This window comes from Cavia porcellus, unplaced genomic scaffold (assembly GCF_034190915.1).
Source record: "Cavia porcellus strain 051 isolate PalLab524CR breed Dunkin Hartley unplaced genomic scaffold, mCavPor4.1 scaffold_32, whole genome shotgun sequence".
In the NCBI taxonomy this organism is placed as follows: Eukaryota; Metazoa; Chordata; class Mammalia; order Rodentia; family Caviidae; genus Cavia; species Cavia porcellus.
Window position 1 is genome coordinate 8,488,172 of NW_026947515.1, and position 14,545 is coordinate 8,502,716.

Below are 14,545 nucleotides of genomic sequence, written 5' to 3' on the forward strand. Positions count from 1 at the left end.
AGCTCCTCCTGCAGAGACTGAGAGAGGACCCAGAAGTTACAGTTAAGATAGCAGTTATTATTCTACCTGCACATGCTTTGGCTCCAGTCCCACATTGATAAGGGGGTTCTGCTTCTTTAAATATTGGTGCCACTTGGGTGTTTAGTTTTGTGAGCAGACTGAATGCAGCATGGGGCTTTGACAAGGCGAAATGTGACCATTAGGGTTTAAAAATATAAATCCACAAATAAAAATAATTCAGCCACATTGCTGAACCCTGCTGCAGAATACCCATCTTGCCCATATTCAGCTGTCTCTAATGATTACTACCCTGTTCTGCTCATATCATATATTTGCAGGGTGTTGAATATTTATATGACATGCATAGGTAGACTTGTACTTTGTTGTCCTGTTACTGACCGTGTACACAAGTCTAGTTCCTCTTGGAAAAACTGCATTGAGCATATATCTTCTTTTTCTTGGGAAAAATTCCAGAAATTGAAAATACTAAATCAAAGTTCTTTATTCTTTCCCTGGCACTTGATATGAATTGGTTCTTAAACAAGGCATGTTTACAGTAGACATTTTCAAAACCTAGGTATTTGCCCAGTTATCTGGAGAAATTTGGAGTTCAGCATGGCGTTGTCATTTTCTGTGCAGGCTGAGAGACAGGCCACACATCCTACTATTACATTTTGTTTTTATGTCATGTACCATGTTCATCCTTTTGTTTTGATTGACTCTATTCTGCTTGATTTCATTTGGTTTTATCCTCTTTACAATAAAAAATTTAAAAAAAACCACTTTCTTGCAAGGTATGGTGGTGCATGCCTGTAATCCCAGCACTCGGGAGGGTTAGACATGAAGATCACAGATAGTTGGAGGCTAGCCTGAAATACATGGTGAGTTCAAGGTCAGCCTGCAGTACATAGCAAGACCTTGTCTCATAACAAAACGAATAAACCCTTTTTCTTTTCTTCTTTTAATGTAGCACAAGTAGATATTAATAAAGAAAATATGAAAACATAAATAAAGTTTTCATACTATGCAGTTTATATACTATGAAACTATAGTATACATTATGTACTATAATATATATTATATAACTTTATATACTATGAAACTGCATAGTATATACCTGCATAAGCTATATACCTGCGCACTTTTAAAATTTGTTTTGATTTAAATTTGTTTTTTTTTAATTTTTGGGATAGGGTCTAAATAATTTACTCAATTCCCCAATTTGGGTTTAATCTTGTGTTCCTCGTTCCTTAGACTCCCAGAGTGCTGGGAGTACAGGTACAGGCTATCCTCACTTAGAAATTCACAATGGTTATGTATGTTTATGGGATAAAATGTGCTTCTGATCTGTGACTCCTTTGTAAAACGAATGAGTCTAGTTAATTTATCTACCACCTTCCTAATCTACAAATTCTTTCACAGTGACTGGGACTACAAATCCCGTTGTTTAGCAGTTTTGAAAGCTATCCTCCTTATTAACTGTGATCATCATACAGTTTAGTAGAGAACTGAAAATTTGTTCTCCACCGTGACTGAGATTTTGTATTCTTAGTTGAACATCCTTCTTTCCTCTTCCCTCATGGAACTGATCATTTCTAAAATCAAAGTGACGAAGAAAGGTGTGGAGATTGAATCTACTTGGGGCACACAGCTCTTCAGAAAGACCAGGCAATGGTACTCTGCAGCCCCTCACATTGCTCCCTGGTTTTTGTTTTTTGTTTTTTTTTTCCTTAACAGAATTCTGGGAATTGAATGCAGGACTGTCTTAGGTACTTTTTACTGGTTGCTGAGAAAAAATACCTGATGCCAAAAGTTGGGAAAGAAAACATTTATTTCTTACAATTTTGGGACATTTCAGTCCATACTTAGTTGGCTCCAAGGCAGGCTGGCATGGTGGGGTTATAGTTCATGGTAGCTGCAAACAGCAAGGAGGAAACAGGCAAAAGAGAAAGACAAGCCTTCTTCCTGCCATTACATCAGATGCTGTCTCCACCCCTAGACCAGTGTAGCACTCACACCCCTAATCCAAGTGCTACAGAATGAACCAATCACAAATGCATAATGTAAATGCATTGTAAGGCCGGTGTCACAGGGAAGAAGACCCCAAGGACCCACGTCTCTAAGGGGAAAAAAGCTTTATTTCCATGTGCATGGGGTCCGTCCAGCAAACTAGTGCGGAGGACCCCGAAGGGAAGTTACACAGGGTTTTTAAAGGCATAAACCGCAAAGCAGGCGAGGTTACAGAAGCAGATCGCATTGGTTAGTTTTGAACGGTGCAGGGCTTGGCAGGAGCTGATTGGAGGGCCTCAGGGTTGGGTAACTTTGGTGCCCGGGGGTCGTAGCCCGGTCACTGTGTTCCCAGAACAGTAGTCTTATCTTGCCTAACCCACTGAGACAGAACATTCTGCGGACCCGCAGAAAGTCCCTTCCTGTTTTGTACAGATAGCTCGGGGGTTGCAGCTGTAAAGTTAACTCTTTCATTTCCCCCTTTTCTTGTGAATAACCTTTAATCTTAAAGGTCCTGTTGAGGGAGGGGGTTAAGCAGTGCAGCTTTAGCTTCAGGGGGTTATCAGACCGTTTGAGTTCCCAGTGACCGTCCTCTGGTGCCGAAGCCGGTTTCAGATGCGACGCATGGATCCAAGAGGTGATGCCGTCAACCTTTACCGCTGTGGGGGTGGTTAGTAGGATCTGGTATGGTCCTTTCCAGCGAGGTTGTAGGGTCTCTTGTTGGTGGCGCTGGACGAGCACGAAGTCTCCCGCCTGGTATGGATGTGGTATGGGAGATTCGCTGGGAGCGTAGGCTGAGGCTAGCTGTGTCCACAAATCCCTTTGTAGGAGGTCAAGGGTGATGAGCCTGTCAGACAAGGAGGTTGGTAACAGGGTGGAATGTTTAGTCAAGGGAGTGAGATCCCAAATGGGGGGTGGAGTGCCAAAGAGGATCTCAAAGGGAGTGAGGTTAGGAGGTTTGACTGATGGAATATTCCGCGCGCGAAAAAGAGCATAAGGCAGGAGCATCGTCCAATCTTTTAAGCCAGTCTCATGAGCTAATTTAGTGAGGGTCTCCTTAATAGTTCTATTCATCCTTTCTACCTGTCCTGAACTTTGCGGTCTATAAGCACAATGTAATTTCCAATCAATCCCCAATATGTTGGCCAATCCCTGACTTACCTTAGCCACAAACGCCGGCCCATTATCAGACCCTATTACCTTTGGTAGTCCAAACCAGGGAAAAATTTCTTCTATCAACTTCTTCGTGACTATGGCAGCAGTTTCCTTTTTGGTAGGAAAGGCCTCAATCCATCCGGAAAAGGTGTCCACAAAGACTAACAGATATTTTAGTCCATACCGGGCAGGTTTAACTTCAGTAAAGTCTACTTCCCAGTGTTGTCCAGGCCTGGAACCGCATAGTCTTTTGCCTGGGGCCAGCTTAGTAGGATAGGCATTGGTTAATTGACAAGCCTTGCAGTTAGTCACAACCCGTGTGGCAACCTGATGTATGGCAGTGGGAGATACCCCAGGAAAATCTTGGCATTGGGCCAATAGACATAGCTTCTTAACCCCCAGGTGGGTGAGCTGGTGGGCCTGTTGAATGTAAGCAGTCAGGTCTGACACCTCAGAGGTTTGGTTAATTTGAGCTTCCTCTTTAGGAGGATTTTTGATATCAGTCACCAACATCTGTGAGCTACCCATAGCTGCAGATTTCGCTGCCTGGTCGGCCAGGTTGTTTCCCTTTGTAATGGGATCAGTTCCTTTTTGATGGCTGTTACAGTGTGTTATTGCCACCTTCTGGGGTAACATGACTGCAGCCAACAGTTGAAGAATCTCCTGTTTGTGTTTTATCTCTTTGCCTGCAGAGGTCAGGAGTCCCCGCTGGTGGTATATGGCCCCATGGATGTGGGCCGTTGCAAAAGCATATCGGCTGTCCATGTAGATGTTTGCCCACTTTCACGTGGCGAGCTCTAGAGCCTTAGTAAGAGCGATCAGTTCGGCCTTCTGGGCCGAGGACCCATCTTCTAGTCTGGCTGTCCAGATAACATTGGAATGATCAGTCACAGCCGCCCCAAAAGCATATCGCTTACCTTGAATCAAGAAGCTACTCCCGTCAGTGAAGTAGGTCACCTTAGCATCGGGCAAGGGGTAATCCAACAGGTCTGATCGCACCCCGGTTTCCTCTGCCAGGATATCTTGGTAGGTATGAAGAATTGGTTCTGGAGTTTCTTCTGGTAGTAGGGTTGCTGGATTGAGGGTCACCGGGGGCCCAAAGGTTATTTTGTCTTTGTTGAGTAAGAGGCTTTGGTAACGTGTGATCCGGGCATTTGAGAGCCACCTATCGGGAGGTTGGCGGATGACGCTTTCTAGCGTGTGTGGGGCAATAATATTTAATTTTTGTCCCAAAGTCAGTTTGTCAGCGTCCTTAGTGAGCAGGGCCGCTGCTGCAATGGCCTTTAAGCATGGTGGCCATCCGTTTGCCACGGTATCTAGTCTCTTTGAGAGGTAAGCCACCGGTCGTTTCCATGGCCCAATGGTCTGGGTCAGCACTCCTCTAGCTATTCCCTTTTTCTCTTCGATGAAGACAGTGAAGGGCTTATTTATATCAGGTAGGGCTAGGGCCGGGGCAGATAGGAGGGCTCGCTTGATGGCATCGAAGGCCTGTTGGTGATCCTTCCCCCAGACAAAGGGTGATCCTCCCTTAAGCAATGGGTAAAGGGGAGCTGCCAAGGATGCGAATCCTGGGATCCACAGCTGACAAAACCCCGCCGTACCCAGAAATTCTCGAAGCTGTTTTTGGCTTTTGGGGGCGGGGATCTGGACCACAGTCTGTTTTCTAGCCTCAGTGAGCCATCTCTTTCCCTCCCTTAGGGTGTAGCCCAGGAAGATTACCTCTCACTTGCAGATTTGAGCCTTTTTTGCCAATGCCCTGTATCCTAGAGCGGCCAACTCATGTAGGAGATCTTGGGTCCCATTGTTGCAGTCCTTCTCTGTATCTGCCACCAGAAGCAAGTGGTCCACATATTGAAGTAGAGTGAGGTCCGGGTGTTGAGCCCGGAATGGAGCTAGATCTTTGTGGAGAGCCTCATCAAAGATAGTTGGGCTGTTCTTGAATCCCTGGGGGAGGCGCGTCCACATCAACTGTCTATTTATTTTGGAGTCTGGGTCTGTCCATTCAAACGCAAGCAGAGATTGGCTGTCCTTATGAAGGGGTAAGCAGAAAAAGGCATCTTTCAAATCTAGGACAGTGTACCAGGTTCTGGATGGGTTTAAGCCACTGAGGAGATTATAGGGGTTTGGCACAGTGGGGTGGATGTCTTCCACCCTTTTGTTGACCTCTCTCAAATCCTGTACTGGCCTATAATCATTGGTTCCTGGCTTTTTAACAGGGAGTAGTGGTGTATTCCATGCAGATCGACAGGGGGTTAATACCCCCTGATCTAAAAGTCTCTGTATATGTACCTTGATTCCTTGGTGGGCTTCTCTGCCAATGGGGTACTGTCTAACTCGGACGGGGGAGGCAGTGGCCTTTAGAGTGATCACCACAGGTGGCTGTTGGTTGGCTAGTCCCAATCCAGCCGTTTCAGCTCAGGAGTCTTTGAAATTAGCTAACCAAGCAGGAGGAACAGGCTGAAGACTCTCTGATCATTATAGAGCCTATATTCATCTTCCAACTTCAGAGTCAATATTGTGACTATGGGCTGTTCAACCTTCGGGTTGCGGAATGTCACCTGAGGTCCCTGGGGCTCAAAGGAAATCTTTGCCCCTAATTTAGTTAACAGGTCCCTTCCTAACAGGGGAGCAGGGCATTCTGGGATGACCAGTAAGGAATGTTTTACTTTTCCTTTTCCCAGGTCGACTGTGCGTTCGGTGGTCCATGAGCGGTATTTGCTTCCATTAGCCCCTTGAACTAGCGATTTCTTGGTTGAAAGGGCTCCCAAGGGGGCCTGAAGGGCTGAGTAAACAGCTCCTGTGTCGACCTCAAATTCCACGGGAGTCCCCTCCACCTTAAACGTTACCCGGAGCTCGGGGAGGGGAACCGAGCCCTGAAGTCCCTATTCCTCTTCATCTAAGGCGAGCATGGGGGCTCACTGCCACTGTGAGGACTGCCTTTCTCGTTCTTCTTTGGCTCTCTTTCTTTTAAGCTTCTCACAGTCTTTAATTAGGTGTCCTTTCTCCTTGCAATATGCACATTGGTCAGGGTCTAATGGGGGGCGATTGGGCTTTCCCTTTCCAGTCTCAGGCTTACCCTGAATAACTGTGGCCAACACCTTTGCCAATTCCTTGTTTCGTCTTTTGTCTCTAGCTAACTCCTTTTCTTCCTCTGTCTCTCATTTATAGTAGACTTTCTCAGCTTCCTTAACGAGATCCCTCAGAGTTAGGTCTTGTAGACCATCTAGCCTTTGGAGCTTACGTCTTATATCAGGAGTTGATTGCCCTATGAAGGCCATGGCGATTGAGCCCTGTCGGCCTTCATCTTCAGGGTCAAAAGGTGTGTACCGTTGGTAAGCCTCTATCAAGCGTTCTAGAAAAACTGAGAGAGTCTCTGTGGGCCCTTGAGTTATTTCTCTTACCTTGGCCAAATTGGTAGGGCGCCTAGTGGCCACCCGGAGACCCACCATTAGAGTCTGGCGATAGATGGAAAGATGCTGCCTACCGTCAGGAGAGTTGGGGTCCCAGTCGGGGCGCTTTAGTGGGAAAAGATCGTCAATTCGATCAGGTCTCTGGGTGGGTCTGCCGTCATCTCCTGGAACATTTTTTGGGCCTCGAGAAGGATTCGATCTCTTTCCTCGGTGGTGAACAGGATCCCCAATAGTTGTTGGCAGTCATCCCATGTGGGTTGGTGTGAGAACATGAGCGAGTCCATTAGGCCTGTTAACTTAGAGGGGTCGTCAGAGAAAGAGGGGTTATTATTTTTCCAGTTGTATAAATCTGAGGATGAGAATGGCCAGTACTGAAGGGCCAGCATTTCTCCCTCCGCTGTCCCATCACTTATAGTGGGCCCATAGGGACGGAGAGGGAGAGTGACGACCGGGTCCTCCGGCCGCTGTCTACTGCGGGTGTTCCGAGCTGGGCCTTAGGCTCAGGGGGACTGGTCTCAGAGCAGGCCACAGAGGGAGGTGAGGAGCACAGAGAGAGAGTTGGAGCTGAGGGAAGAGAGGCCTCTGACTCCAGCGGGGAGACGGGTGGTGGAAGTGCATAAGGAGGAGGCAAAGTAGGCCGAGGAGGAGGGTGATCACAATCGAGCAGAGGGAGGTCAGGTTGGGAGTCAGGCAGGACCAGGGCAGGGGGCCCTTTTAGAGCCAGGAGTTTGGGTATGGAAGAGTCGGGCGGAGGAAGGAAGGGTTTTACCCATGGTGGGGGTTCCTCCCTGAGGTCCTGCCATACCAAGATGTAGGCGACCTGGTCGGGGTGGCCCTCTCGTCCGGGGTGGAAGATGATGTCTTTAACTGCTAAAATGAGGGGAAGGTGGAAGGTCCCCTCCAGTGGCCAACCCACGGAGAATGTGGGCCACTCAGACGAGCAGAAAGTCTGCCATTTACCTTTCTTAACCTGTAAGGTGAGATTGTGAGCTCTCTCTCGAACCTCCAACCAATGGTCGAGGGTGAGGGACAATGGGGATGATGTCGTCTGCCCATGATGTTCTGAAGACAAAGAGTGGTTAGCATATGCACGACACAACAAATAACCAATCACAACAGCCACAACACACAGGACAAACAGGCTGGCCACCTCACTCTCACGCATTAGTCTCACACCAAATGAGTCACCTTAAGAGGTGCCTCCAGATTGGCCTGGACGGACCACAGATTGGGAATGAAATTCCCCAGACTGATAGAAAAATCCTATCGCAGATGGTGAGTCACGGAAAACTGTGTGGGGCATCCCCCGATCACCAAGGAACAGAGATTGCCCCTGGAGTAGAGCCGGAGTTCGGCCTGGGGCGAAAAGAAAACAGCGGATCGATCCAAAATGAAAGTAAAAATATGGCCGGTCTTACTCAACCGAAGAGGGACGCTGAGCCGTTGAGATCGTCTCCCGTGAGACGTACAATCTCGCTGGGGCCTCCAAATGTAAGGCCGGTGTCGCAGGGAAGAAGACCCCAAGGACCCACGTCTCTAAGGGGAAAAAAGCTTTATTTCCATGCACATGGGGTCCGTCCAGCAAACTAGTGCGGAGGACCCCGAAGGGAAGTTACACAGGGTTTTTAAAGGCATAAACCGCAAAGCAGGCGAGGTTACAGAAGCAGATCACATTGGTTAGTTTTGAACGGCGCAGGGCTTGGCAGGAGCTGATTGGAGGGCCTCAGGGTTGGGTAACTTTGGTGCCTGGGGGTCATAGCCCGGTCACTGTGTTCCCGGAACAGTAGTCTTATCTTGCCTAACCCACTGAGACAGAACATTCTGTGGACCCGCAGAAAGTCCCTTCCTGTTTTGTACAGATAGCTCGGGGGTTGCAGCTGTAAAGTTAACTCTTTCAGCATGAGGCCTGGGGGCGACAGACATAAACCATGACATTCCACCCCTGGACCCCAGGACTATGTATACCCTTTATACAAAAAAAAAATTTATTTCATCTCCAAGAGTTGGCAAAGTCTCAGCATTGATGTTGCAGAATTGATGAAAATTCCAGGTCCCAATTCTCCTCCAAGATCTATGACAAACTGTTAACTGTAACACCCTGTACAAATGAAACAAGGTTAAACATTTCTGAAATACAAAGGCACAAGATAAACATTACCATTCCAAAAGTTACAAGAAGGGGAATATAAAGCATTGGAAACAAAGCAAGTCCAACATGCAGCTTGGCGAACATTAAGTCATGCTCAGCATTTGAAGCAATCTGGTTGGAAGCTCCAAAAGGCTTGGATGGTTTCACTCCCATGTCACTTTCAGGGATATCAGTTCCTGCAGCTTTGCTCTTAAATGTTCTCTGCTCAGTTTTTGCAGCTTTTCTTGGATGATCCATGTTCCTGGATTTTCCAAACTTCTGGGGTCTCCACTGCACATTTGATTTTACCCTTACATCTTTATGTACTGCCCTCTCAGGGACATATTGCTTGGCCTCCCAGGCACTTTGCAAATGGTGCAAGCTGTTTACCCTCAGAATTTGTGCATTTGCCTTGCACCTAAAATCAACACCTTGTGGATGCCCCCAAAGTTTGCTGTCAACTGGAGCAGTAGCCAGGCTTTTTTTCTCTCTTGGCTGTAGGGGTTAATTGCCTGAATCACTGGACTCTGTGAATCTGACTGTGAAGAAAAGCTTCTCTATGTTGCCACCATTCTGGAATGTCACATGGCCTCCATTGCCATTTTGGAGCATAATTCTCTGCAACTTTCTCCTCTGAGCAAATTCTTTCGCTTTTGTGGTTTTGAAGCTGCAAAGTGTGGGGACCCGGTGCTTCCCATGACCATCTTTCTTGTCTCTCTGTTTCTCCTCAGCAATCAAAGTCTCAACCCTGTCTTTACAATCCACAGCTTTCCTGGAATTTTCCTTCTGGCTAACTTCACAGAGTTGTAAATTATCCTGCTGAGCTCTTTGCTCTTGATTTGCAACATAAAGCAGTCTAAAGCCCCCAACAATAGCCATGCCACAACCTCAGCATTACATTCCACTGCTTTGAAATTTCCTTTTGCAGATTAATCAGTTCATTGTGATTTGATTCATTCTCAGGTTAAATCACTGGGCATGAACAAAATGCAGACAAACTTTCTCTACACCATAACACACATCGTGGGGAGTCCTACAACCAGTGCAATCCTCAGCAGAAACCTCCCAAGCCAGGTCTTTACCATCAGACTATCAGCCTTCTGGTCTCCTGAGCTCTGACCAGAATCTTCTCTACAGAACAGTCTAAGCTGCTCCAGCTCTATGCATCCAGGTGACATGTCTGAACTGAAGAGACCAAGAAAGCTCATTCCATCTGCTGCTTCCCTTCCCCTTCTCCCTTCAAATCCAACTAGGTTAAGTTTTAACTTCCTAAAGGCCATAAAACAAAGGCCTGAGGTAATAGCTCCTGACATCCTGGGTCTTCCCTATCCAGAAGCTCCATCACAAATTGTGTTAATTGCATCAGATTGTATTAGATTGTACATTCTTCACAAAAATAGCTTCGTTTATATCATAGTAATACCTGTAACTGTAAATGTGTGTCTTCCTTTTCCCCTGGGTAAAAGATTGATATGTTAATCAGTGCTCTCTGTAAAGAATTGTAAAATCTTACCTAATTGATATGCTAACCATTATTGCCCTCTACAAATAGAACGGTTGTGGTGCTAAAGTATGTACAGCTCCACCCCTACAGGAACCAGTGTTCTTAAACAGTTAAGACAAACAGTCTTAACCTAAGACAGATCTCTCAGTCATGAGACAAACGCCCATTCCTAAGAAATGCCACCCCTTCTAGGGAGACACTCCCTTGCCCCACTAAAAAACCTAATCCCTTAAGGACAGCTCACCATCAGCTCTGCTCTAATCGCTATGATTGGCTTCTGTAACAATGCTTGCTTGCTTTGTGGTTTTAGGCCTTAAAAGGCACAGCCCTGCTCGAGTAAGGTGTTCTCCGTTTCCACCTGTTTGGAGGACCCCGTGTACACGGAATAATAAAAACCCCATTGTTTTTACATGAGAGCGAGGCCCTTGGAGTCTTCCTTGCGACACCAGTCTAACAGAACCATTCCAAACTCTGCCCATGAGCCATTTCCAAAGTCTCGCAAATAACACGGTCAGGTATAGTCATAGCAAATGAACCCACTACTAGGTACCAAAATCTGTGTTAGGGTTTTACTAGAGAAAACCAATATAACACAAGATATACAAAAGTAAATGAAACAACAAGATTGTCTTGAGAGAATCGACTCCCCGTTTGTAATGTAAGCCCCCACCCCGAGCTATAGAACAGAGCAGTAAGGAATGTTCCACTCTCTAATTCCTCCTTGAGATATCGGGGCAGGACAGGAAGGAATACATCTGCTAGTCATTAACCACAAGGTGATCTGTGCTCTGTAAAGATAAAGATAAGTAAAGGAATGTGCTATTCAAAGGAGACCGAGTTGTACCTGGCACTCTGAGATCAGACCAGGACCCTCAGTCTCCATGGTTACACAGCCCCAGACCCCTCGAATCAGCATCTGCCAAGTCCTGCGCCGTTCAAAATTAACCAATGCGATCTGCTTCTGTAAACCTGCTTGCTTCCCACTTGTGCCCTTAAAAACCCTGCACAAATTCCCTCGGGGCCCTCTGCACTCGTTTGCCTGGGGGACCCCATGCGCATGGAAATAAACTTTTTTGCCTCACCAAGAGTTGAGTCCTTGGGGTCTCTTTCCCTGTGGCGTTGGCCCTAACAGTCTTAAGATGGTAAGCCACAGTCAGATGAGGAAGCTTGCAGAGGGTGTCTACACACTGGAGGCTGAAGGATTCAATCCAAAGTCTGGAGTTCACCCCAGTGTCTCATGCAAGTCCACACCAGCAGGGTGATGGGTCTGTTACAGAAGGCCAAAGGCTCTAAGATGAAAGGCTGAAAAGTCTATGATGGAAAGCTGAAGAGTTTACACTAGAAGCCAGGAGACAACCTCCAAAACAAAGGTGAAGACTGGAGCTTCTCCCAAGAATGGAATGCATTTGTCCTTCCTCCTTCCCTTTTATACCTCTAGGTGATGAGCCACCCTAGGGTGGGTCTTTTCCATTCTTGGGTGTAGAGCTGTTAAACTCATTCAGTTAAGCTCCTAAATGTCTCAAAATGACACAATCAATCAACCACTACAGTCTTGCAAATAAATCTTGAAGTAATCCAGCTCTCTGTGTGGGATAATCCTCTATTCTTAGCTTTGCCAGATCCAGGGACCCCTGTTTAGAATTCTGTTGGGAGCTGTGGGACAGTGCTCTGCTCTCCCACCTTGATCTCCACAGTGCTGTTCAGCACCTGCTTTGTAACCTGCCATAAGGTGGGCGCATAGAATACCTAAGAGATGTGTTCCTGCGTAAATCAGCATTAAGAAGCTGAGTGTTCTCTGCATTTGTGGATCATGGGTGGTGATTCTCTTTTGAATTACATGAATTTATCATATGTCTCACAAAGTGGACACATGAGACCTCTTTTATACCTGTAATACAAATCATCTATCTCAATACTACTTGTAAGCAAAGATTTTCTGTTGTGGTTTCTACATTATTATTGTTTCTGTTTTTAAAACATGAAGAATCAGCCCCTCCTATCTTCCTTTATTACTGAAATCATGGACAAGCTTTTCTGACATAGAAGGATGAGTAGATCGACAATGCTCTCTACATTTTCCCTGTAGACTTTGTCTATCTGGGGTTTTCTCTTCTAACAAGGGGCAATAGCAGCTAGTCTTCTCCAGTAATGTTTGGCCAAACAGAATCTGATGCACTGACATGAAAGACCCAGAGTAGCAATTCACAGGAAGAGAAAGGTCAAAGGTGGGTGGGGACTAGCAGGAGAGTGCAGGGGTATGGATGGGTCCAATACTGATCAGAAAGCTGAAACTTGACAGATGTGAAGATTCTACAAAGCTGATGTACTTAGGTACTACTGAACTGAACATGTTGAAACTAGGGAAATCGTAAGTTTTAATTAACATTATCTTAGAATTTAATGTTGGAGTTGGAATTCAGAATATCTACTGTGAAGCCAGAAGCAGCCCCAGCTCTAGAATTAATTATGACAGGGTACATGACCATAGTTTTCACAATGATCCTAGAGCTGATAAGGTCACTGGAGGAGGAGCTGGAACAAGACCTGCAAAGAGGACTTGAGCTCAGTCAGGTGGCAGCCCTGCACCAGCAAAAAGAGAAAAGATCACCAACTATCCTTGTTCCTTGCAGGCCCCAGAAAGCCCAGAGCCTGTCAGAGACAACTGTGTGCACAAATCCACCCCAGCAAAACTTCCCATTCTGCCTCACCCCACTCACTTCTGCATGCTTCAGAGTTGCAGGAGGCCCCACATATGGGAGTCTTTCTCTGTCTAAAGTGCCCTGTGCCCTCCCAGAGACCCATAGACCTAGAGTACTGTAGTTCTCAGCTTCAGTGAACTCAGGTTGGTCTGACACAGCCAGGTAGGTTGAGCGGGATGTCCTAGCTCTCTCAGCAGCACCTGCTGGTAGCCAAAATGCGAAGATCTGTTCCTGGGAGGACAGGAGTAAGCAGCAGTGCAGGCCTGGCCTCCCTCCAAACTGCCCACCTGGGACATCCTGTGAAGTTGGACACCAGACTCCTGCTCCAACTGCAGAAAGCTCAGCCCCAGCCTTTTCCTTGCCTTCTTTAAGGCTGGTCCAGGCAGCCCTCACCTGCTGACAAGTCGCTGGATAGTGCTGTGACCACCTGCCCTCCATTACTCAGGGAAGCCTGAAATACATCTCCCTGTTTAGCCCTCATGGAACGTTGCCTCTGTGAGAAAGAGAGTGGAGTCTGCAGTGTTACTCTAATCATGGGTGCTCAACAGGGTGCTGCTCTATAACTATCTGAGAAGTGAGTGGACAGTGGGAGTGCATCCTGCTTGCCTTTCCTCCACCTTCAGTTCATACACTGATGAATCACCCCATTCTGTGTGCCTTCTGGGGACTCCCCGTCCCTATTATGTGTCCACATGTACAGAGTCCAGGAACTTAGGCACATTCACCATAATGTGGGTAGTACCTGGTGTGCTCTCCAGGGTGACTGTGTGGTCTGAATAAAATGAAGTCACAAGAGAGAAGTGGTTCTTTCTGCACTGGTCATTGCATCATGGTCAGTGCCTGCTACACTGATGATTAAAGGCAACAATCGGCTCCCTCCATGATGTCTGTGTGGAACTGGGTCCTTGGTTTCCCCCAGAGATTCCTGCTCTGGGTACCATGGAAGCCCATGTAATGAATCTCCAGTGTACAGTTGTCAACCGTGTAGTGCTATAAGCACAACTATTGAAATTGATAGTTTTTCATTAAAAAGCTCAATGTTTCTTTTGTCATCTATGAAGTATCTACAAATAACATGGTAAATACAGTGAGTAATAAACTGTGCACTATATCATTGCTATTTGCTAAGAGCTGCTTTTATTTTTTCCCCACATAGTTGAAAGATGAAAATGATTGGTGATGATAGATAGAGAAACTGTGATAATATTTTTTTCAGTTTTATGGGATATTTCACTGCATCCATTAAGTACATTTTATTTGCTACAATTATGCTAAGTGAAATAGATAAATAATTCTTAATGTTACAGGGATCTGTGATACTTAGAAATATAGGCAGTCAGATAGTGATATAATGGAATGAAACTCCTGACCTACTGTGTCTGGTAGGAGTTTGTATTCTATAAAATAGAAGAATGAATTTTAGGAACAATGGAGGTGAAGAGCAGAATATAACTATTGAGAGAAAAAAGTGAAAGCTTTTTGCTCTAGATAGGATATTACAGCAGTGGGAAGCAGGCCAGGGCACATTTACCCTGAGCTCACATACCCCTCCCTTAGGCAACTTACCTGTGGCATGAAAAGAGTCCCAATCAGCTACTGGCACATCAGCAATGCCAATTTTATGCATCACCCCAGTCAGAAA

General features: G+C 46.2%; 1 protein-coding gene across 1 annotated transcript; it reads right to left on the reverse strand.

The window, feature by feature from the left end:
• Positions 1 to 3,945: 3,945 nt before the first annotated feature.
• LOC111755151 (uncharacterized) lies at positions 3,946 to 13,384 on the reverse strand. The gene is given in 6 exon segments (XM_063242660.1): positions 3,946 to 4,789; positions 4,889 to 5,625; positions 5,628 to 6,751; positions 6,754 to 7,086; positions 7,119 to 7,634; positions 13,297 to 13,384. Coding segments are annotated over 6 exon segments (3,642 nt in total).
• Positions 13,385 to 14,545: the final 1,161 nt, after the last annotated feature.